At 42.8% G+C, this 26,086-nt stretch overlaps 1 protein-coding gene across 10 annotated transcripts in view; it reads right to left on the reverse strand.

Moving 5' to 3' along the window:
- Positions 1–26,086, reverse strand: part of LOC121279277 (hepatocyte nuclear factor 4-gamma-like) — a 198,938-nt gene that overhangs the window by 36,379 nt on the left and 136,473 nt on the right. For 9 of the 10 annotated variants that reach the window (XM_041190393.1, XM_041190385.1, XM_041190391.1 and 6 more), the window contains 3 exons: positions 21,255–21,426; positions 15,169–15,263; positions 7,035–7,150 (listed from right to left, as the gene is read on the reverse strand). In XM_041190393.1, coding sequence (XP_041046327.1) covers positions 7,035–7,150; positions 15,169–15,263; positions 21,255–21,400 — 357 coding nt within the window. In that variant the 5' untranslated portion in view covers positions 21,401–21,426. Of the gene's footprint in view, positions 1–7,034; positions 7,151–15,168; positions 15,264–21,254; positions 21,427–23,224; positions 23,416–26,086 lie in introns of those variants that run through there. The other variant, XM_041190384.1, reaches the window with a different exon arrangement.

Consider the following 26,086-nt stretch of genomic DNA (forward strand, 5'->3'; position numbering starts at 1 on the left):
TTCCATTGGGAAGAGCAACGCAAAGTATTCATTGAGGACTGTACCCACTTCTTCCAGGTCCACACACGGATTATTTCTATGGCCCCTAATTGGCCCTACTCTTTCCCTAGTTATTCTCTTGCTCTTTATATATTTAAAAAAAAACATTTGGGTTTTCCTTTATTCTACCCACCAATGTTTTCTCATGTACTCTCTTAGCTTTCCTAATTTCCTTTTTAAGTTCCCCCCTGCACTTTTTATACTCCTCTAAGGACTCTGCGGTATCTGCCATAAGCTTCTCTTTTTTCTTCATCCTAACCTGTATGTCCCTTGACATCCAGAGTTCTCCAGATTTGGTCCCCCACTTTGTCTTTATGGGAATATATTTGCTCTTTACTCTCACTATTACCTCCTTGAATGCCTCCCACTGCTCTGACACAGTTTTATCTGCAAGTAGCTGCTCCCAGCCCATCTGGGACAAATCATATCTCATCTTAGAGAAATTAGCCTCTCCCCAGTTTAGGACTTTTATTCCCGGCCCAAACTTATCCTTTTCTATCACTATCCTAAATCAAACTGAGTTATGGTCACTATCTCCAAAATGCTCCCCTACTAATAAGCCTTCCACCTGCCTGGGCTTATTTCCAAATATTAGGTCCAGAACTGGCCCCTCCCTTGTTGGGCTTTCAATGTATTGCCTAAATAAGCTCTCCTGGATGCAACTTAAGAATTTTGCTCCCACCCTACCTTGCGCACTAAAACTATCCCAGTTAATATTTGAGTAATTAAAATCCCCTACTATTACTGCCCTATTATTCTTACATTTCTCTGAAATTTGATTACGTATTTGATCCTCTATCTCTCCCTGACTGTTTTGGGGCCTAACGTGTTTGCCCCTTTTGGGTTTTTTACTTCTACCCATATGGCATTTTTTGATGATCCTTCCAAGATATCATCCTTCCTCACTGCTATTATTGATTCCTTGATCAATATTGCAACCCCCCTCCTCTTCTATCCTCCTCTCTATCTCATCTGAGTACCCTATAACCAGAAATGTTGAGCTGCCAATCCTGCCCATCTTTTAGCCAAGTTTCAGTCATAGCTATGATATCATGCTCCCACGTGCTTATCGGTGCCCTCAGCTCGTCTGTCTTATTCCTCAGGTCCCTGCATCAAAATATATTAATTTAGCTTTGCTAAACTCATTTCTTTCTTATATAGCCAAAGTTTCCTCTGCCTTCCAGACTCACTCACTAGCATTTTAACTTCTAATTCCATCTCAGCTTCTCTCCCCTCTGAACTACTTTTCAGGATCCCATCTGCCTGCCAATTTAGTTTAAATTTTCCCCAACATAAGAACATTCTAAATAAGAGCAGGAGTAACCCATTCAGCCCTTCAAGCCTGCCCTGCCATTCAGTAAGATCATGGCTGATCTGCCCCAGGCCTCATCTCCTCTTTCATGCCAACTCCTCATAGCCCACAACTCCCTGGTATTTCAAAAATCTATCTAGCTCCTCTTTAAATACTTTGTGATCTATGCTCCACAATTTTCTGAGGTAGAGAATTCCAGACATTCACTACCCTCTGAAAGAAGAAATTCCTTCGCATCTCAGTTTTAAATGACTGTCCCATTATTCTGTAACTATGTCCCTTGGTTCAAGATTCCCTCCCTAGTGGAAACATCTTCTCAAATCTACCCTGTCAAGACCCCCCTCAGAATCCTGTGTGTTTCAATAAGTTCAACCCTTATTCTTCAAAACTCTAATGAATAAAGACCTAACCTGTTTATCTGTTCTTGATAAGTCAACTCCTTCATCCCAGGAATCAGCCTAGTGAATCTCTTTTGAATTGCCTCCAATGCCAGTATGTCCTTTCTTAAATACAGGGACCAAAACTGGACACAGTATTCCAGATGTGGCCTCACCAACACCCTACACAGTTGTACCAAGACTTCTCTATTTTTAAACTCCAACCCCCTCACAATATAAGCCAAAATTCCATTTGCCTTCTTAATTACTTGCTGCATCTGCATGCTAACTTTTTGTGTTTCATGCACAAGAACACCCAGATCCCTCTGTGCTGCACTTTTTTGGAATATCTCTCCATTTAAATAATAATCTGTCTTTTGATTCTTCCCATCAAAGTGCATGACCCCACACTTTCCTATATTAAACTCCATCTGCTAAGTTTTTGCCCACTCACTCAACCTGTCTATATCCTCTTGCAGATTCCTTATGTCCTCATCACAACATGCCCTCCCACCTATTTTTGTGTCATCAGCAAATTTGGATATGTTACACTCTGCCCCCTTCTCCAAGTCATTAATATAGATAGTAAATAATTGAGGTCCTAGGACTGATCATTGTGGTACTCCACTAGTTACATCTTTTCAACCTGAAAAAGACCCACTAATCCCGACTCTCTTTCTTTGTGTGTTAACCAATCCTCGATCCATGCTAATATATTACCCCCAATACTGTGAGCTCTTACCTTGTGCAATAACCTTTTATGTGACACCTTATCAAATACCTTCTGGAACTCCAAATACACTACATCTACCAGTTCCCCTTTATCAACTCTGCTTGTTACATCCTCAAAGAACTCTAGCAAATTTGTCAAACATGATTTCCCTTTCAAAAAACCATGTTGACTCTGTTTGATTGCGTTAAGCTTTTCTAAATGTCCTATTTCTTCCTTAATAATGGACTCCAACATTTTCCCAATGACAGATCTTAGGCTGACTGGCCTATAGTTTCCTGCTTTTTGTCTCCCTCCCTTCTTGAAGAGGGCGCAACGTTAGCGGTTTTCCAATCTGCTGGGACCCTCATGGAATCCAGTGAGTTCTGGAATATTTTGACCAATGCTACCACTATGTCTGCAGCCACTTCCTTTAAAACCCTTTAATGGAGGCCATCAGGTCCTGACAACTTGTCTGCCTTTAGTCCTATTAGTTTCTCAAATACTTTGTCCCTCATGATAGAGATTGTTACAAAATCTTTCCTCCCATTAACTCCTTGCTTATCTGATATCTTTGGAACATTTACGGTGTCTTCCACCATGAAGACCAATGCAAAATATTTGTTTAAATTATCTGCCATTTCCCTGTTTCCCATTATCAATTCTCCAGTCACATCTTCCAAGGGTCCCATACTCACTTTAGCTACTCTCTTTCTTTTTATAAACCCATAGAAGCCCTTTCTGTTTGTTTTAATATTTTTTGCCAATTTACTTTCATAATCAATTTTCTCCCTCTTTATTAGCTTTTTAGTCATCCACTGCTGATTCCTAAAAGATTCCCAATCCCCTGGCCTACCATTAGTTTTCACCACTTTGTATGCCTTAATTTTTGACTGCTTTTCCTTGACTGCCTTTGTTAACCACCGGTGGTTCATCCTTCTCATCGAGTCCTTCTTTTTGACCAGAATAAATTTTTGCTGAACATTTTGAAATATCTACTTAAATGTCTGCCACTGTTCATCCATTGACCTATCCCTTAGTCTATTTCCCCCAGCCGCTTTAGACAACTCTTTTTTCGTACCTCTGTAATTATCCTTATTTAAATTGGAGGACATTGGTTTGAGATCCGAGTTGCTCGTCCTCAAACTGAATTTGCCAACAGCATTGGCAAGCCTCGCTGCAAGGATGTTGGTCCTGTTCCTGTTCAGATGTAGCCTGTCCAACTTGTACAGGTTCCACCTCCCCCAAAAATGGTCTCAATGACCCAGGAATCTAACGCCCTCCCTCCTGTATCATCTCTCCAGCCATGCATTCATCTGGTTCTATCATTCTGTTCCAATACTCACTACTGTGTGGCATCAGGAGTAAGCTGAAGATTACTATCCTTGAAGTCCTGCTTTTCAATTTCCTACCTAACTCCCTAAAGTCTGCTTGCAGGATCTCATTTCTCTCTCTTCCTATGGCATTGGTCCCAACATGGACCACGACCTCTGGCTGTTCATCCTGCCCCTTCAGAATGCCCTGCAACTGCTCCGTGGCATCCTTGACCCTGGCACCCGGGAGGCAACATACCATCCTGGAGTCATATCTACAGCCCCAGAAGCGCCTGTGTACTCCCCTCACTAACGAATTCCCCGACCATTATTGCCCTTCTACCCTTCTTCTTCCCGCCCTGAGTAACTGGACCACCCACAGTGCCATGGCCTTTGCTCTGGTTGACCTCCACAGAGAAACCATCACTCTCTCCGTTTTCCAAAGCTGAAAAATGGTTTGTGAGCGAGCTGCACTTGGGGGAATTCCCTCACTACCTGCCTGGTCCCCTTCTGTCTAGCAGTCACCCATGCCCTCTCTGCTTGCACTTCCTTAAGCTGCACCGTGACCACATCCTGAAATGTGCTATCTACAAACCTCTCAGCCTCATGAATGCACCGTAGTGTCTCCAGCTGCCACTCAAGCTCCAAAATCCAGAGCTCGAGTTGCTCCAGTCGGAGGCACCTCCTGCACACATGGTCATCCAGACCGCCATGAGCATCTAGGATTTCCCACATAGTGCAGGATGTGCAAATCACAGGACTGAGTTCCCCAGACATATCTTAACTAAATAGAATATGAACCCTTGCTTTTATCTTACCCTTACTTCTAATGAGCATAGACTAGATTCTAGATCCTCTAAGTGCTGCTGACTGCCTGTCCCAGGGTCTTTCTCTCGCACTCTCCTCTGACAGTAACCTGACAGTAACTTTGGAGTCTGCACATATGTAGTCAACAGCAGAATTCTGGAAGTTGGTGTCAGTAAGTCTATGCTTCTCCAGAGGCTATGCATTAGAAGTCCCTGCAGACTGCAATCGAAGGGAAATCTATGAATTGATGAAAATTTCCACTCCAGTACTGTTAGTCTCACTGAAAATATCCTTGAAAGCATTACACCTTGTTGAATGAGGTATTGAGTTTAAAATGGTCTGCTACCTTCATAATTACTGCTAAGCAGCTTCACAGACCGTGAAAAGCAAATTTTATATTTATAGGATATCAGATTTCTCCATAATGAAAAAAATTGCATGCATTTTAATTTTTTAAAAAGTTTGTTCATCTTTATTTTAACTTCCATATTAATCTAATTGTAATTATTTATTTGTTCTGAAAATTAAATTAAAAGTGAAGATTATTAAATGCTTTTAACTTACTGGTTTGCTCTGTATAAAGATTTCAATGTGAGTGGCTGCCTATCAGCTTGCTGACATCACTGCAGCTGCTTCCCAATGACATCCCCTTGACTTGGTGCCAGGTTTAAACTGTTGTTGGGAAAGGGGAAAACCCACACCACAGGGACTGATAGATTTTTCAGGTCAGCAGCAAGCTCCTTGAATTATCACTGACCCCAAAATTTGGACTATTATAACTGCCACTGTTTCTAACCACCAAAAACATTAGACAGCAACGCCAACCAACTAAATAGCCTACAATATAAATGCACCAATCAAAAATGCATGATAGCTTGGGGCTGAATTTTTGCTACTGAGGTGGGTAGCTCGAGTTGAAAAGTCTTCCAACTCAGCAGATAGGCCTTGGTTTAAAGGGGACTGTTAATCCAATTTTTGCTCTGGGGAGCAGATCATAGGCAGTCACAGGGATGGGAGAAAGTTGATGTGGGCTGGTTAGAAGGGTCTCTGTGACGTTATCCCAGTTGATTTAGAAGCTGTTAGACCCTGTCGTCCTCACCCCTGATCTCCCCACTCAGCCCTCCATGTCAACTCATGCCACTCACCCACCCCTTATTTTCTTATGGCCCCTCATGACGCCTCCATGCCAATTCATGCTCCCCACTTCCCATGTCCCCTCATACTCCATGACAGTCATCCAGTATTTATCATGAGCAGACCTCAAAAATTAACTTCTAACAATCAAATACAGCTCTCATTCATCCACACCTGATCATGGAAAAACTCCTATTCATGAAACCCAAGCTTTTAAATTTCAAGTGTTCAATCTCTTATAAAAACAAAAAGGCATTTAGATGCCACATCAAAGACAACTAATCTTTTAATAGCCTCACTAAACAGTCAAACTATGAATTCAGAACTCCTCTGCTAAGATAATTTTAGCTTTGAAACTCAGCCAAGCATTCATAATGCCATAATAATAGTTCTCAGGAAATGTCAACCAAGAGCTTTATTGAAACTGCACAAACAGGTGGTAATGTTCTTTTTCTAGCCTACACCAGAAGGCCTGTCAATCAAAGCAGTTCAGCAAACAGTACTTTTTTTAACTGTCACTGACAGCTTCAGCTGTTTATATTCATATTTAAAGAGCAGGGGATTTAAGAAACTTGAGATCCTGCCACTTAAACAAACATTATCCATCCTTCAGGAGCACTTACATCTACTCTGTCAATTCATGACTCCCACACTGTCACTCAAGTTCAAATGGACCTGCTAAGTTAAGGTTCCTCCTTATGTGAATAATGCCATGCCCTCTTCCCTCTGACTGGCAAAAGCTGAATCTGTTGGAAATGAGGCATCCATCTGCAACCAAATCTTGCCCACATTTTTAAAGGTCCAGCCCTTGGTCTCTTTTAATAGAGTAAAATATTGCCAAGTAATTTAATTCCGTAAAAACTATATTTCTTCATAGGATGCTGGTCCACTCAAAATCAAATTTTCAAAGAAAATCAAAGTAATCTGAAAAATTTTACTTCAAATCCTGATCAATAAAGTGGCAACAAAATTCCTCAGGAGTTCTCATGATTAGCCAATATAATGTCGATAAAAGATTGATGGAAACTCAGGGCGGGATTTTTTGGCCACGCTCCCCCCCCACTGTCTGGGATCGTCTGGTCCCGCCGAAAGTCAATGAAATTTTGGCTGGCTCGCTGCATCACCAGCAGTGGGTCCTGCATGGCAGGGCCAAAAAATCCTTGCCTCTGTTCAATTCGCAACCTGGATCTCAGCTGATCCTTGCCAAAGTTATGGCAACTAATCAAAAGAAGCTGAAGAGTGATTCCTGGAATTTGTACTGCCTGAAGGATGAAGTGTAACAATAAAAGACAAAGGGAAACTAGAAATGAGAGGAACGAAAGACGCAAATTCTTGTACTGTACCTGCTCTACCTGATGAGAGCGAACTTCAGCCTGAGCCAGTGTGTTGATGGAGGGTGAGTTGTTGCTCTCATAGCTGTTCCTTCTGTTACTTATTCGATCCCGCTCATTTTGTACAGCTGTGGGAGAAACATTTTTGTTATACAGTAAACAAACACTCTGAAATCAAAACTGTCTTTTACACATAGCTGAGTAACAAAATCTATTCTAGATGCAGGTCTAATGAAGCTTCATCTCCCAAGTGGTTTGACAGTCATTAATGTGGGAGCACTGTCTTCGCACAGAGCTAATCACTACAATTATGTGCTCCATCAGCTCTGAAGGTATTTTAATTATCAATTCTTTGGAACTGCTAACATTTGTCCCTTTTTGCTGGTCATAATATTCATTCATTCTGTAAAACCATTATTTACACATAACTGCAATTCTTGCATTCAAGCTGACAACTTGGTTTAAGGTCAATTTTGTCAGCACTCTGTAACTGTGTTCTGTTCCTGTTTAAGTTTTAGGTGAATTTTGACTGAAACATCACCGCTATGCTGTTCTTCACAACAGCATTATGATTGTATTATCAGCAGCAACAATGGAGGAAATGAATTATTCCATTCAGAACTGGATGTTCCTAACTTGTGGGCATGGGCACAAGATGATTGTGAGATATAACAAGTCTCATTGAATAAATACACTTGTGCCCAGCCCTTTTGTTGAGACTAGAACCTGCTTAGTACAGGAACAAGGCACGTTGTGCTCTACACCTTACCCTCCCTTTAGCTATTTTATTTTAACTGGAACAAATGAGGTCAACTGTGTAGCCAAGGTGACGCATTTAAAGAACAATATCCTTTTGTGGTATTTTAAAATAAAACATATTATGTGTTGAAAAAATCTTTTTCAGTAAAATGATGTATATTGTCAATCAAAAAACTTGGTTGGCTAAGGCAAGAAATGGCGCAAAAGTAGTCTATCAATTAAGAAAAGAGAGATCTTGTGCACAAAATCAAACAGGTTTGTTTGGCCAAACTAATGACAAAATGAAAATTAGGTATATATTCATATTTCATAGATTGGCTTATTTTCAATTTATCCAAAAAGCCAAATTAATCTCCATTTTAATAGATTTTATTTCTTTCAATGTCAAATTCAATTTATACAATTGTTGAAAGTCCAATCTAATTTCCAAATATCCACTGGTCAGCTGGTGAATTGATGTGCAGTATTTGAAGTTGAATAAATGGTTTCACAGATTAAGGTTTATGGCAGCTATTTATACCAGCTCAAAAGTATATTTAAAACACCTCTATTAACCAGTACATTACAACCTCACATACATTTACAACTGGCCTTCAAATAGAATTTTATTACCCAGAATGGAGGGCATTGAACAACTTTAGAATGTAACACGGGGCAGAAGTTTTTGCTCGGTGGGTGGGTGCGCGCCCGATCTGCTCAAGTGTGAAATGATGCGCATTGATGTTGGCTGAGCGTGTCGACGTCAACGTGCAGTCGCACAATGGTTCAGTCGGCGGGCACACGCCGGAGCCAACAGTGCACCCACCGACAATTAAAAGGCCTGTTAAGACTATTAAGTAATCAATTATCTTAAAATTTTCACTGCCCATCCAAGCTAACGGTTGGCGGGCAGGCGAAAAGGCTAAGCAGCCTTTGCATTTTTTTGGCAACCTCATCCACGGGCAGGATGAGCTTTCCAAAAGCAAATAAAGGTAAGACAAAAGTTTTAAAATTGAATTAATAACACGCCCCTGCTCGTGTTCGCATTCAGCCCGATCGCCCTCCTCCCCGGCCTGCACAGGCAGCGCTGAGCGCTGCTGTTCACGTTTCACGCTGGGCAGGCCTTAATTGGCCTGCCAGCATGAAATTGCAGTCCGATCCCGATCACAGGTGGCTGTCGGCTTCCCAACTGCCCCCATCGAGCCCATCTGCCATGTGCAAAACTCTACTCATGTAATTCTTGGGCCCAGAATTCTAAAGCCTCAAAATTGCAAAATCCCTCTAGGCAGGAAAGGCAAAAATTGGTTTCACGTCGTCGGGAAAACAGTTTGCCATCGTCCACTCCGCCCGTCATTGGTGGGCTGCCTTTCCCACCGTCCAACGTCGGCAACCTAATTTCAATGCATTTGCATCTCATCATCTTGCCTGCCCGTCGGATTCATCCCCTACATCGACATGACTTCAGAAAATACAAACATATGAATTAGGAGCAGGAGTAGCCCACTCAGCTCCTTGAGCCTGCTGCACCATTCAATAAGCTCACGATTGATCTGAATGTAACCTCAACTCCACATTCCCACCTACCCCCGGTAGCTTTTCACCCCCTTGTTAATCAAGAATCTATCTAGCTCTGCCTTAAAAATATTCAAAGACTCTGCGTCCACCACCTTTTGAGAGTTCCAAACACTCTCAACCCTCTGACAGAAAAATATTTCTCCTCATCTGTGTCTTAAATGAGCGACCCCTTATTTTTAAACAGTGACCCCTAGTTCTAGATTCTCCCACAAAAGTAAACTATCCTTTCTACATCCACCCTGTCAAAGCCCCTCAGGATCTTAAAGGTTTCAATTAAGTCATCTCTTACGCTTCTAAATTCCAGTGGATACAAGCCTAACCTGTCCAGCCTTTCCTCACAGGACAACCTGCCTATTCCATGTATTAGTCTAGTAAACCTCCTCTGAACTGTTTCTAATGCATTTACATCTTTCTTTAAATAGGAAACCACTACTCTACACAATACTCCAGATGTGGTCTCACTAATGCCCTGTACAACTGAAGCATAACCTCCCTACTTTTGAACCAATTCCCCTCACAATAGATGATAACATTCTATTAGCTTTCCTAATTAGCTGCTGTACCTGCATACTAGCCTTTTGTGATTCATGCACTAGGGCACCCAGATCCCTCTGAATCTCAGAGCTCTTTAACCTCTCATCATTTAGATACTAAGCTTCTTTATCCTTCCTACCAAAATGAACGGTTTCACATTTGCCCACATTATACTCTATTTGCCAGATCTTTGCCCACTCACAACCTATTTATGTCACTTTGCAGCCTCATGTCCTCTTCGAACTTACTTTTCTACCTATCTTTGCATCATCAGCAAATTTAGCAAACACACCATTGGTCCCTTCATCCAAGTCATTTATGTAAATTATAAAAAGTTGAGGCCCCAAGACGATTCCCTGTGGCACACCACTTGTTACATCTTGCCAACCAGAAAATAGCCCATTTATGCCTGCTCTCTGTCTCCTGTTAGCTAGCCAATCTTCTATCCATGCCAATATGTTAGCCTCCACACCATGAGCTTTTATTTTCTACTATGACTGGTTACACCTGACCTGCACACTACAATCCACTTGCAAGTCGCCACTGGCCCCATTTGATATATCAAACTTAGAATTCTCTGCTCCCTATTAACTAGCCAATCTTCTATCCATGTGTTTACAACGGCATTTAAAGGGTCCACACCTGGCGAGCTGCACTTCAAGGGGAATACGGAAGTGAGTGCACACTAATGTTGCACAGCACTCATGAGGGTAGTCTATTTGACTTCAAGGGTGAGGCGCCACGCATTCAGGTGAGGGCACAGGCAAGTCACTTTTTCCCAGATGGATGACAGTGTGGTGCCAGGGCAAAGGCTGCACTGCGGTTGGAGTGAGTGGGAGGAGGTACAAGGCAGCATGGTCTGATGGGAGTGCACAAGCACGTGTGGGGGTGGGGTGGGGAGGGAAGTGCCCACACATTAGGGAGACCCTGTATAAAGTGCTCATTCTTCTACAGCTGAGATAGTTCAGGTGCAGCCACATTGACATGCTTGGAGTTGGACCTCTTAGTTTATCTGCCCAACCAAGCAGCTCAGAGGCATGAAAGTGCATCAAATGCTCCTTTTCACCCCTCAGGTGCAGACTGCAAATTATTGAGCATTTTAAGAGGTTGAAGAACAACTGGATGATTGGGCAAGTTGTACAATCTCCTTACTATAGCTAGCTATAGAACAGTCACTGGTGAAGGAGCTCATAGCCCCTTGCAATGTCTCCATTCAGGTTTGGGCCAGTCGCCCCCATGGTTCAAACTAACAGTACAGCCTTGCAGGAGAATGCCTGTGCCTGAGCTGAGAGCACAGCGTGCAGTCCAATGGGCAAAGCTGCTGCCAAATTGGTCAGGTGCAGGTGGGTGCAGTTTCGGTCAACCATGCAGCGCACTAAACTCTGGTCATCCAAGTGGTGGCCAGCACTCTCCGGGAAGCATTAGGGGGCCTTGTCATGGAGCTGGGGCTGCACAAGTAACCACGTGAAGTCCCAATGTGAAGACCAATGCTAACCCATGCATCTCTCTCTTCCATTCTGCAGGAGGCACACATAAGGAGCATGAAGCCAGAGAGTGAAGGCAAAGGAGAAGATAGCAATGGAGGTGCCTGGCTGGACAGAGAGAGGAGCAGCACCCTCAGGAAGGAGGGGTGGCTGGGGCTCTCGCATACGCCGCTGAAGAGCCACAGTGAACTATCACAGTTCAGCACCTAGCTAGAACCAGGGTCTGTAGACACCGCCTTTCATTCCTGCAGATGACTGAGAATCAGTATCGCCGTAGACTGCGCATGTCTAGAGAACTGGTCGTCACATCTGTCAACTACTGCAGGATTTGGCACCATGGGGACATGGAGGGCATCAACTGCCAGCGGCCATGAAAGTGACAGCTGCGCTCAATTTTTACACCAGTGACTCCTTCCAGGAATCCACAGGTGATCTCCGCAGGATCTCTCAAGACTCTGCACACAAATGCGGTCACCCGATTTTGTGCATTTCAGCCTGGAACAGGAAAGCCAGGGAGCAAGGGCGATTGGATTTGCGCAGATCTCTGCTTTTCCACAGGTGAGGGTGCCAGCAACTGCACTCATGTGGCAACAAGCAGTGCAGTATGTGAATCACAAGGGCTTCCACTCGCTGAATGTTTAGCCAGTCTGCAACCACAGAAAACACATGCTGCAGGTCTGCACATGGTTCCCAGGGAGCGTCTGCAACTCCTCCACTCTCAGTAAATTTCAGATCCCTGGCAGCCTCCAGGGTCCACAGAGGCTGCAGGGATGGCTCCTCAGGGACAAAGGCTACCTGCAGAGGCTGTGGCTGATGATGCCTGTGCAGTGGCCTCAGATAGCAGCAGAGCGAATGTATAATGAGGCTCATGCTGCAACTTGCACTTTGGTGGAGCAGACCATCGGGATGTTGAAAATGAGGTTCTGGTGCCTGGACCAGTCTGGTGGAGCACTGCAATACAGACCAAAGAGGGTGTCATGCATCATCACTGTCTGCTGCACCCTTTACAACCTGGTGCTGCAATGGGGAGAGGAGCTGGCTGAGGAGGAGATGGAGGAGTTGCACATGAATGTTTGACTCCTGTCTGGCTGAAGGCAGCGCACATACCCTCCGTGATAAGGCTAGTGTCATGGAGACGCAGCGAATGCCCATAGTCTCTACATTCCAGGAGCATGGTGATGACATGCAGTGGGGAACTGACTCACAGCATGGTTGTCTGATGGATGTTGCAGTGCTGGATCCTCACTTGGTTGAGCATTGCTGATCTCACCATCAACACAGAAACGGTACAGATCATTGCCAGACAGCAGAATGACCCTATTTTCAAAGTCTCTGAGGATAGTTCAGTACCTAGCTAGATAAGCAGGATGCTTGCCAGGCCAAATGAGAAGGATGCCCAGCATGTGTGGGTGGTGAATGGAGCCACGGATGGGATGAAGAAACGATCTGCAGGGCGGATGAAGGTGTGTGTGAGAGAGTGAATGGTGATGTCCCTTGAACTGGCAGTGAGTGAGATCCCTGTGGATGTGCGATGGGTTTGTGAGTATGTGAGTTGAGAGTGATGGGAAGAGTGACTTACCCTAGTGGAACAGAGGAGATCATTCATCCATTTTTGGCACTGGGCGGCTGTCCTCTTTTGCAGGGCATTGGTGCTGATCGCCACTGCCACCATCTCCCATTGGTGACCCTGATTGCTGCTGTTCGCTCACAGCGGGGGTAGAGGACTTCACAGCGGGCCTCCATTGCATCCAGTAGGCACCCGAGGGAGGTGTCGCTAAATTTAGGGGCAGCATATTTCCTCCCTTTTGCAGCTATGTCTTTCCAGTAGCTTCCGATGCCTTAGAGAGAGCCAACTCTGTGCCGAGGCCTCCTTTAAACATGGCGCCCGGATTACTGGAGGCCTGAGGTGAGGGTGGGGCGGGCTAATCAAAGGCTGCCCTGCCAGCCACCTGGCATGTTTCCTGGGAATGCATTATTAATGAGGTAGACGTACTGGGAATGGGACGATAAGGCATGGAAATCCGCCAACGCGGCCTGCTGATAAAATGTCCATTTTCCCGCCTGCCACCACATTTAGTGCAAATCTGGGATGATTCTGCCCCTAGACTTTATCACACTTGTTAATTTTTCAAAGTAATACTTGCATAACTAATCCATCACAGTGTTCATTGGTTAGGTAGGGCACCAACTCAGCATCTTGCACCATAGCTACCCAGCTCTCCTCACAATTATTTAGAAGCACAATGCAAATTTCCATCCACTTCTTTTAACAGCAATACAGCCCTGCATTGCTTACTTAAGCTCTCTCACGCCACTTTAAGCACACTCCTCAACTCCCAACCTTCCCTTCATTCATTCTACCTTCTGGCAGGAGAAATTGACATACAATACAAGCCAAACACAGGCCACTGGAAGGGCTTCTCCACCTTTAAGCCCCTCACCACAGGTTACTTGATGCCATAGTCACCTTGGCAATCCGGAAAGAGCCAGACAGGCACAGCCTTCCAATCCTTTCTTTGATTCTCGAATCTCAAAGAGTTGATACATTCAATCTCTGCTTCCTTCTGCCTTTTCCACAAATCCACAATTGCAATGGATGGGGCACAGGAGGAGGAAGATGCTAATGATGTTGCTGAATAAAACAATGATGAGGACAAAGCCACCCAGGGTGAAAACCCACATAATTCTGGATCGTTTGGTGGCACACAGCCAGAAGCCTGTTTATCCTGCCTTCAACATCCTCCAGAATGGCCTGGAGTTTTTAATGAGTGAAGTTGCAGATTCTTTTATTCTTTGGCTTGCTGCTGTGCACAGCTGAATTCAGGGAACAGATGGTACAATGTAATAAAAATAATGATAACTTATGCAGTAAACTTAGCAGCAAGAAAAGCGAAAGTGCCAAGCAGTGCCCTGCTTTTTGTCCCCATTCTGCTTTCAATGACTGCAGGATAAGCTATGGACTTAGAGGCTGAATGGAAGTTTCCAGGTTCAGCCGCGAATACCTGGGCCTGAATTTCCCCTCGTTGCATACGATTGGTGGGCCTGGGAGCGACCGGGAAACAGGCCCCCGAACACAATTGGCCCTCGACCGTGATTCCATGCTGGCTGGCCAATTAATGGTTGGGGCGGGCGATGACATCACTGTGGGAGCAGGTGAGCGCTTCAAGAGAGCTCCCTGAAGGCAGGCAGCTGCCTCAGGGAGCTGCAGGCCTGCAAGTAATAAAATGCAGCACTAAAAAGCTGCAAAAAAAATCCATGCATCACAATCAAACACCTGAAAGCATACCTCATCAAAATATTGTTCCCAGATATTTCTTTTTATTTTATTTCCTAACGGAGGTTTCATCCCGCCCTTGGATTAAGCGTCATGAAAAATGTAAAGGCCGCCTGGCTGATTCCACCGTCTGCCAACCATAAGGTTGGATGAGGCACGAAAAATTGCAGACATTTGCACCGCTAATGAGCTTAAATGCCCGCTTAATTGTCGAAGGGCGTGCTTTCAACTTTTGCATGTGCCCACCGAACGAAATATCGCATGAGTGCGTGATGACATCGGGATGCTTGTCCGGCATCACCTCACATAATTTTACGCCTGATTGGGTTGAGCGTGTGCCTGCCCGCGGGATGTAAAATTCTGCCCCTGTTTTATACCTGCACCAATGGGAATGTTAGTAAGAGACCCAGCAAACTCATAGGTATCTCCCTCTAGAGGCCATTGGTAGAAATAGCACTCTTCTGAAAGGCACAACATTGGAGCAAATCATTTTGGAAAACCCAGGCCACCAATTCACCTCATCATTATTTGCCAATCTTACCTTCTTTCTTCATACCAGCTCGAAAACATTTCTTCAATCTGCAATACCTGCACTGGTTCCTCTTGTCTTTGTCAACAACACATTGCCGATTAAACCTGAGGGGTCATATAGTAAATTTTTGACTAACTATGAACCAGAACATACAATCAGGGTTGTCATTAGGATTTTAAAAAGTTACATTCTGAAACTGAAAAAGGTAAAATGTCACTTTCATGTTCCCTATTTCTAAATATAGCATCTCAGGTGGCTGTACCTGCAAAAGCCGAAATGGACAAACATGAGGATGGAGGTTGTCTCCTGACTATGTAAACAAGGTAAAAAAACTTAGCAGTACGTCACAGGAATTGTCTATGAATGACTTGGAGTAACTAGTGGAAGCTTCAGATTGAACGCAGAATTTAAAAAACATAAATGCAAATAGTTAGTATCATTGTAATCAGCAGCAGGGTATAAACATAAAATTGAATTAAGTTACAGATTTAAATTCCAAAAATTGCAGTGCTGACACAATATTAAGATCGAGGATGTAGCAAGGCAACTAAACTAGAAGTGAAATTTTGTTGGTATGCAAGTACCATTACATATTTAGTTCCAGGAAAGCCAGTATACTATAGAAAGGGGTTGCCATAAACTAATCACCTGCCTGAATCTTTACTGATTTTATGTTTAAAGTCAAAATTGGCACCGGCTAGGAGGGTCACCATGGAACAAATGGTAGATACTATAACCAGAAGAAGCCCATGCCACACGGGAAAGGATAACTTAATTTATCTGGGATACAGATGGGTGTTGAGACTTTGGACATCAGAGGGTGCACACTGATGGTTATATCATGTATTAATCGTGCTCTACTCTGTGGACATTGGGGGGGTGGGGTGAGAGGGCTGCAAAATGAGACAGCTGATTGGCTGTTGGTTATTCATCCAGCTGATTCTGCTTTGCTTTGAATTGAATGGAATGGAATGGAAAGGCAGGCAGATTGTGTAATGATCCACCAATTTACTAACATTTGTTTTGCATCCCCTTTGAAGTTGAATTTTTCCCTGTTTGTTGCATCATACGTCCAAATAGTGATTGCGTATAAGGGCAGAACGTTTAATGTAATGATAATGCAATTAAATATAGTATTTATAATATTCCAAATTCTCTCTTCACAGAGCAAGGAGAAACTAGTGGTCTTTTGTTGGGCAAAAATACATTTGAATGATGCAGCAAATACACTGAAGAAGATAACAGTGAAGTGGAGAAGGAAGCATAGGATGACTTATGCAGCAATGTTGATGAAGGGGCAGCAGTGATGTGGGACAAGGAAACTATTTGTGCCAGTGCAAATCTAAAATGGTTAGTTAGAAATCCCATGCAGTTGACCATCTACCAGTACTACTCAACTAGTGAGACAAGCACTCATTTGCGGCACACATTCACTAGCACTGCCATACCAAATACATTATATTTAACTTCTACAACCATCTTGCAGTCTCACATTGCCTAGAAATGAATATCAGTTGCTCAATAGGAAAATGAAAAGTCTACTTCTTGCAGTTTCTCCTACAGTTCTTGAAACGATCATATCAAATCACATCAAAGTTGAGGGGAATGGTGAGCTCAATTATCACTGATAGTGCCTTCACTCTTTTGGCCTACATGCACAGCTCAGTCATAGGTTCCTAATTCAATGAGCTGCCTTCTTAAACACCTTCCTTCTAGATTGTATCACTTAAATTCTTTAATCTTTTGTCATTGCTCACTCTTTTACACCTGGATTCAGTCTGGTTCCTCTTTACTGTGTATACCCTTTTCATGCATGGTTGCCAAAGCTAGACATAGTAACCGAGATTTTCTGGTCCCGTCTCTGGTGGGAATTGTTCCAGGCAGGATGGAAAATTTGTCGGACCAGCCAAAGGTCCGTTGACTTTGGGCAGGAATTTCGGGTCCCACGGTGGACGGGACTGAAAAATCCTGGACTCTGAGGAATGGTCTAAGTGCATGATGGCCTTAACATAACTTATCTAGACTTATGTTCTATTGTAATGGCTATAGGCATTCATGTTATTCAGTTGTTATATATGGCACTGCAACAACAAAGATGGGAGGTAACCAGAGGTCTTCGGGATTTAGCACTCAGGCCATTAATATTTACAATGATCTAAGTGATTTTGATTTGGAGTCAGAAACAAAGCTATACAGTTTTGCTGAGAATACCAACTTGTGGCCAGGAAGATGTAGGGGAGGGGGTAGGAGGGGGTTGCAAATGAGACAAATGGGTTAAATGTAGAGAGATTTGGGTTATTTACAAAATGCGGTTGACAAGTGTTTAATGCTAATACAAATTCACAGGGAATAGGAGGGAAGGGGAATAAGTCATGGGAATATAAGATAAATGGTTATTTCTCCACACAACATAACACAGAAAGTTCTGAGCACTACTTGTGGATCGGTTACTGAAATTATCAGCAGAGTGTGCAGAAAAGAAAGAAGAGCCTAGAAAGAGGGATAGAGCTCGTGTCCCAGAAAATGTTAAAAAGCTTACAACAGTACTTATTCAGCCATTACAGAATAAAATGTACAATTGTGGTCACTCTACAATATCCAAACATTGGAGAGTTTTGGGGTAGGATAATTAACTTGATACCCAATATGGGGCACCTAAACTGTGAGGAGAGTCCATGGATATTAGAAAAGTTTAGAAATGAAAAAATGGATCTAAAGTCATATGTTCAGAATTCTAAGGGAATTTGAATAAGTTGAACCTAGATGGGCTGTAACTTCTGAGCTCCGGGGCAGTGTATCTGGGGGGTACCCGAAAGATGCACGGGAATACACCCCACCACACCGCACCACTGGATCTTCCCGGGGAAGGATTGCATAGCAATTGCTTGGGAAGTTCAAATTTCCAATGGGCAATTGCCCTGCATTAGGAACCATCCGAAAATACAGTTTAAATCGCAAACTTCAGATGGTTCCAAGTCATACAGCAATAGTTGCCCAGAAAAGTTAGAAGAATTAAAACCGCTTCTAGCTTCTGGAGAACTATTGTACAGACCGCTTATGACCACCGCCCCCCCCACCCCAACACCACCCCACCCCACCCCCCAACCATGGGACTACCTCCATCCCCTGAGTGCCCTTGGGACTCCTTCCACTGCCTCACTACCCACTCCCCCTGACCCCCAATGGGCTCCCCCACCCCCCAGTAGCCCCTGACCCCCATGGGACTTTCCTCAACCCCCAGTACCACACCCCAACTACTCTCCCACAGGACTTCCCCCTAATCCCCCACTATCCACCCCCGACTAACCCTCCCTCCCACAGGACACTTCCCACCACCCCCATGGGATTCCTGCCACCCTGCCGACACGCCCATGAAAACCCCCAACCCCCTCACTAACCCCACTGGACTCCCCCACCAGCCGCACCCCCCCCCCATGGGACTTCCCCCCCACCGCCACCACTATCAACTCCACTCCCCAGCCCCCCCACCCCCAGACTACCCACCCCACCCCAACCTACCTGTCCCAGCCACCACCCAAACCCCCCCACCCCACTCTCCCCAAGACCCGACCTGACCCATCCCTCTCGGGCCCAACCACTGCCCCCCGCAACCAGACCTGACCCAACTCCTACCCCACTTCCCAACCCCAATCCTGATCCAACCTCCTCTTGACCCAACTCATCCCCCCACTCCCAGGCTGAACATGCTGCAGCCACACACACCACCCCCTAACCCCAACCCCCCCAACCCCCCCCGGCCCCACCCACTCTGAACCCTTCAAATCCTACTTTATTTACCTACCTTCTCCCTGGCTTGTCAAAGTAGCTGGACCTTTAAACTTACCACTGCCCTCCTTCTCTCTGAAGCTGCAGCCCTGGACAGGAGACAATGGGAACCCGCTGCACTGCACAGATCTTGTCTGGCCTTAGTCGGAAGGTCAGACGAGATGGCACTGGCTGGATTTCAAGGTAAATAACTACAATTGAAGTGGCAATCCAACTCCATTGCCATTCCACTGGAAGTTACAGGCCTATATGTTCAACATAATCAAAAACTCTACAGGTTACAGAATCAAACTCAAGAGAAAAGAAATAGAACCACCATCTTAGATTGAAGCACATAATACAGTGGGAGGTGGATGTGTGGAAAAGGCTGTGAAGGAGGTTTTGGGGGCATAAATTCAAGAGGAAACAGGTATTTGGCATAGGGAAGGATTGAACATATTGAAATGACAGCCAGGAAAGGACCCACAGATTCATCTCACCTATCCTGAAGTGATGGGGATAAAGTACTCTATGATATATGGTTTTATTAAACGTTGGGACCAGACAGGTGGACCAGTACCTCTTGCAGTCATGCATATTCCTCTCTTCTTGCTCTTGCATGGTTACTTCTGGTGTTCCTCAGGGGTCTATCCTCAGTCTACTCCTATTGCTCAACTATTCACTGTCCCTCAGTCAGTTTCCATGTGTAAGCTGGTAACACCTAGCTCTACCTCACTACCACCTCTTCCCATTCCTCCATTGTCTCTAAATTATCAGACTGCTTGCCCGATATGCAGTGCTGGATGAGCAGATATTTCTTCCAACTAAATATCAGAAAGACAGAAGTCATTGTGTTTGGTTCCCATTCACAAACTCCACTCCCTAGCTATCAAATCCATCCCCCTCCCTGACAATTGTCTGAGGCTTAACCATACTGTTCACAATCTTGGTGTCATATTTGACTCCAAGATGATCTTTTGGCTACATATCTGCACCATCACTAAAACTGCCTATTGCCACCTCTGTACCTTTGCAGGACTTTATCCCTGCCTCAGCTTATCTGCTGTCGAAATCCTCAACTTTGTCTTTGTTACCTCAGGACTTGACAGTTCCAATGCATTCCTTGCTGGCCTCCCATCCATCACCCTCTATAAACTTGGGGTCATCCTAAGCTCTGCCACCTATATCCTAACTCACACCATGTCCCACATTCACCCACCACCTCTGGGTTCACTGACCTAAACTGACTTCTAGTTAAGCATTGGCTCGATTTTAAAATTCTCATCCTTGTTTTTAAATACCTCCATGGCCTTGCACCTCTTTAGCTTTGTAACCTCCTCCAGCCCTACAACCCTCCATGATAACTATGCACCTACAATTTTGCTTTCATGCACGTCCCCAATTTTCATCGCTCCACCATTGGTGACCCTGCCTTCAGATGCCAAGGGCCTAAGCACTCGTATTCTCTTCCTAATCTTTCCCCCTCTCATTCCTTCTTTAAGACAATCCTTTAAACCTATCTATTTGATCAAGCTTTTGTTCAGCTGCGTTAATATCTCCTTTGTGACTTAACACCAAATTTTGTAAAGAACCTTGGGATGTTTTACGATGCTAAATATACTATCTAAATACAATTAATTATTGTCATTGGTGTTGTCTGTACATCTCATGTACCATTCCAACTCTGGAATGCAGTAGTAGCTCAGTCTAGTAACCATTCTTCTTGTGGAAAGTAGATAGTGAATATAGCAGTCTATATTTGGATCATGGGCCCAAACTGAGCCAAGTCTGATCCTATCTCCACTCAACATTAAGACATACACCCTTCCTAGTAGGAGATAATCAGCGCTATCTGATCCAGGAATGCTGACCACCATTTTCCATCACCTCCCCTAAGGACAACTGCGGCTTCCCACCACCATTCTGTAGACTACAGATTGAAGCTACAACCTCCATGTTCTTGTATGGTTCAGCTACACACCTAAAATTTCTCCCTATCCGAAGGTTAAGCAATAACATTAAAATAAACTTTATTTGGAAGTAATCAGTAATGGTTGAAACAAAACATCTTAATACCATGAAAACTAATGTGAACAAAATGCTGTAAGTAAACTAATAATCATCTTGAAAATTGTTTACTACCTTAAAACTTTAGAATTGATTTATTACAATAATTCCTACACTGCCAGCTCTCAGAATTGAGGCTACTCAAGGACAAAGGCACATGTAGAAGTGATTCTTTAGTAAGACTGATGATTACATATTCAATTTTTACTCTGGGTCACTTGGCAATGTCAATACATTATAAGCAGGAGATCAAAGTGGTATACCTGCAAGAGTACACATGATTCTTCCTTATGCTTCGTCTGAAGAAACCTTTGCATCCATCACAACTGGAGGCACCATAGTGTTTTCCTGTTGCTCTGTCCCCACAGATTGCACACAACGTGCTAATCCCATTGTCTGATGTATTCATGGTGTTTGTCTCTGTTGGAGAAGTGTCTGAGTGTGGAAAGTAAAATAAAATCAGTCCAGTTACACTTAGCAGGCAGCACAGTTACAAAGCCAGGAAAATTTTTCACTAACAGACACCTGTCACCCTCTCTTGCCATTTCAATTAGTATGTGCTGTTATGTTACACTACAAAGTGAGCCATATCAAATGTTGTTATTATTCTGATGAGTCTCTTTGTACTGTCAGAAGCAAAAGGATCTAAAGAGTCCTTTGAACATTAATTTCACTATCACAGTTATTCTTTGATCAGATTTGGCAACTATATGCAAAAATCCACCCATTATAATCTGTAAAAACAGTAATCTTCTAGAAATGAATGTGTTTACTTAAAGTGTTTGTACTATTTTGCAGTGGTGTAATTCATAAATTTCAGCCCAGTAGCATAAATTCAGAATCAAACAGTCTCTGTGTGGTTTCAGAGGGCTGATTCAAAGATGGGGAAATCAAAAATATATTAAAATATAATTTGTAGTTTAAAACAAATCCAAACAAATGTATTTTCACTTTCAGTTCTAATGTTCAAAAAAGCAGTAGAACTTTAGATATGCTTTCAAATGGAAATGATTAAGACCGACACTGGCACAGCTACAAAACTATCTGTTGTCTTCTAATAAGTAGCCATAAATGATTTCTTAACTGACAAGCCTTGTACTTGCGCCAACAAATAATGCCTCTTAAGCACTATGATATCAAGGACAAAACATAAATTAATGCAACAGGACTATAATGTCATATAAACCACAATCTAAAAGTTATTAGGAATATTTTCTATGTAGCTGGGACTGGTCTGTAGAATGTAGTTATTCTTTATTTCAACTTGATCTCTTTCTGTTAACTCTCCCACTTGCACTGGGAAATTTTTCATCTTTGGAGGGTTTAGAAAGTAATGCTCCTTAAAAATTAATGAATACATCCTGAATAGAACTAAATTCTGAGAGTGTCAACGTGACTAATGTATAAATCATCACTGCCTAGAAATTACTGTTAGGATGTTTGATATGACCATTAAATAATTGAAGAATGTCATAGAAATGTATTGAGCAGTCATCTACTAATTTCACCAACAGTGATTTCCAGGCTCACGTTAGTTAAACCAGTATTCTACAAATGCTATGAAATAAATGTTGATGTACCTATAAGTGCATTGTTAGTCCTGTAATGAGTCCATAAAAGAATAACCAACAGTTAAAGCTTTAGACTAGTTAAATAATCAGTGAAGGGATGAGGTAACATTAGCTTATTATTTACTCAACATGGTCACTAGCCGCTTATAAATTTCACTTCTTGTCTAGTTCAAAAACTAGTTGTGTATAATTTTTAAGCTCTAGGGGCAAAAATACCTCAATTTTGCTTCACAAGTGACTGGAGTGCCTGTTCCAATGAAATTTAATTAATTAAATAAGATGTTTAGCACAGAAATGTATATTCATTTTTTTCTGTTGAAGTTGTCAAAACGCTAAAAATTATAGGATTAAGATAAATGGAGCAGGGAATACTCCAGCTGGCTTTATTTTAAGCCTCTGACACACTGACTGACAGCCTGCAAGTGGGTGGCACATTGTACTTTTTAAGAAAAAAGCAGTAGCCAGATTCACAGCGCTACCGCCAAATATGTTGTCAATTATTAAGAGCGAAAGGAAGTATCGCATTGGAGTAGTCATAACTTCAGTAAAATCTATTTTAAATGAATCAATTCTTTACACAAACTACTTTCAATTCTTTACATTACTTCAACCTACTGATCATAAACTAAGCAATGTATTATCAACAAAATACTGTAACTTACCATGGGTGTTGTACAGCAACTGCATATTTTCAAACTCCAAAGCAGTGTAAGATGGGTCTAAAGCTTCACTATAATTTGCCATGTCCATATCCAAGAATGATTCAGACAGCCTCATTATGAATGTACATCAGGCTATGTCTTACGCACCCCACCATCCGACAGCACTGCTAGGTTGTCTTTTACACATTCAGAATTTTGAAATGCTGCCCACAATAAACTACGTGATCAGCTTGTATAACTTTATGTTGGATGGGAGGAGTTCTTCAAGTCACAGGCTCATTCTGCACAGTTGTGTTAGCTATCGTTTCTGGACCAAGAGTACCTGAATGAGGTTATGATGTTCATGGAATTTTTAGTGTGTGTGTTATCATTTGAAAGTCAGCAACAACTATTGGCTTTCTAATTACTTTAGGTGCCTGAAAGAAGACTTTGCATAATAAATACAGTTACACTGGAACACAACTGTGAAGTAGAGGGAAGCTATCAATAAAGATCAAGTGTAATGGAATGGATTTTTCAACTGCTACCAATAAATGTTGTGGCTGCTTGTTTAGCTTTGGGAACAACCGTTAATTATATTTATTTGCAGTGTCAATAGGAAACAGAATGAGGTCAGATTTAAGACAACAAAAGTTGATGAACTTGAGTTTGTGAGGCAGCATAGCACCTTCTCAGAAGTTGTACCAACATTAATGCTCAAATTAGGAATCAAAATGAGACAAATGTCTTCAATAAATAATGGATGTCCTGAACATCCTCATCACTTATTTTATCAAATGATGCTCTGCATTTGATGGTTTGATAACCATTGCTGGAACGTCAGGGATTAACTGCACCCTCACCTCCATAGAACTTTGTCCAGGTGCAGGGAATGATAGGTTAAAATAGTAAGCCACAATATTTCTCCATTATAATGAATCGGCACACATGAAAATGTGTTATAAAGCTGGAATACATTGATCTTCAGATGGTACTGATAAACTACCTGAGGTTTATTTTGCAGTCTACAGCATCATCTCAACATTCACTTTATAATAAATTCCAAACTATACATTAATAAAAACAGAAAATGCCGAAAATACTCAGCAAGTCAGGCAGCATCAGTGGAGCGAAAACCAGAGTTAACAATTCAGGAGACCTTCAACGTTAACTCTGCTTTTCTCTCCACAGAATCTGCCTGTCCTGCTGAGTATTTCCAGCATTTTCTGTCTTTTTTCAGGTTTCCATAACCTGCAGTATTTTGCTTTTGTATTAATGTCCAAACTGTATATTTTCTGCACAAAGGGGGAAGCTGCATATCTTTTATATAGTTGCCTTAACAATTTTACTTTATAGTCTCTATGAATATGATGCATTTATACATACTGGGCACAATCAGGAACAGCACATTTGTGACTTTATCAATTCCATGCTGGCTAAATGTCCTTCATGAGCCATTCTCTGCTAATTTCAATTTTATGATTTATTCTTAAACTACATTTGAAAACCAAAATAACATAATGCTAAATAAACCTGCTTTATTATTGTATATCAGATCTCACTAAATGTTGCATATGCAGCTGAACTTGGAAAGCAAACACAATTTTAAATGAAGAACTATAAAAATACTTTACACAATCATTGAAGATAGCGAAAAATGCTTCCATCACAAAACACAGATAATGGTCACAATCTACCAAGTCTTATCAGATTTTGCATTACACATTAAGTGGAACCAAGAAAGCTTCATATATCTTATCTGTATAACTATTAAATCTATACTTGTCCAGCATTCAATGTTCTGCCCCCTCCAATAATTTTAAAAACAACTGATATTATGATAAATATCTAATCTTATCTACAAGGTTACATGCATAAAAAAATAAATTCCAAAAGAATATTTCACTTTATCATGCTGGGGTATAATCCTCACATTTACTTAAATAACATACTAGCAGTAAGAAAAGGAAAAAAAATAATTCGGCATTATAGCACCATATATCCCTCTCTTCACTGTAGAGATGTGAATAAAAATGGTGCAACACTAACTGAGTGGGCCATTTGTCTTTCTTAGCTCTGCTGTGAAAATTGTTCCTATTCAAAATTAATTCTGGAAAATGGGTGACAAACACAAACAGAAGGCTTCATTCAAGGTCAATCAGAAAAAACTTCGGCAGGGTTTTAGGGTGGGAGTGTACTTTGAAAAATAAGTATTGAACTCTGAATTACATCTGAGTTTAACCAGCTGAAAGAAGTTATCTGGAGCAGGTGCAAAGGCCACTGGTGGTATCTTGCTGTAGCAGCAACAAGAGGAGAGAATAGCTCAAGAGGGTAAAGGCCATAAGACTCACATAACTCATAGAACAAACACTTTGGGAAGATTTTCTGCCTGTCGGGCGGGCTGGTCGGGAGCGGGTGTGGGCGGGCATGGAGCCAATCACCACCCGTGATCAGCTCCGTACTGCCAGTTTATGCAGGCAGGCCAATTAATGGGCCAATCCAACAACTAGCCGACGATCTAATCCCCATCGAGGTGCTAGTATCTCCACTGGTGCCTACCTGGCTGAGATGGTGTGACGCTGGTGCTTGTAATTCATCTTGGGGCACAGTGGTGAGGGCACTTCACACTCGCTTGAAGTGCAGGCAGAGACAGAGAGTGCCCATGGCGCCGGCAGTCGGAGGACTGTGGGGGACCAGGAACATGCTCAGTGGTCCCTGAGGCAGCAGATGCTGGAAGTCCAGCAGGGTGCGCGGGAGGATCTGGCGGAGATACATGAGGAAATGTGTGGCATGGTCTCCGTGCTGGAGGAGTTGATGTGGAGCATCAGCAATGCATTGACCCTCTTGGACCAGCACAATGCTTCCTCCATGGAGAGAGTGGTG

This window comes from Carcharodon carcharias, chromosome 6 (assembly GCF_017639515.1).
Source record: "Carcharodon carcharias isolate sCarCar2 chromosome 6, sCarCar2.pri, whole genome shotgun sequence".
Lineage (NCBI taxonomy): Eukaryota > Metazoa > Chordata > Chondrichthyes > Lamniformes > Lamnidae > Carcharodon > Carcharodon carcharias.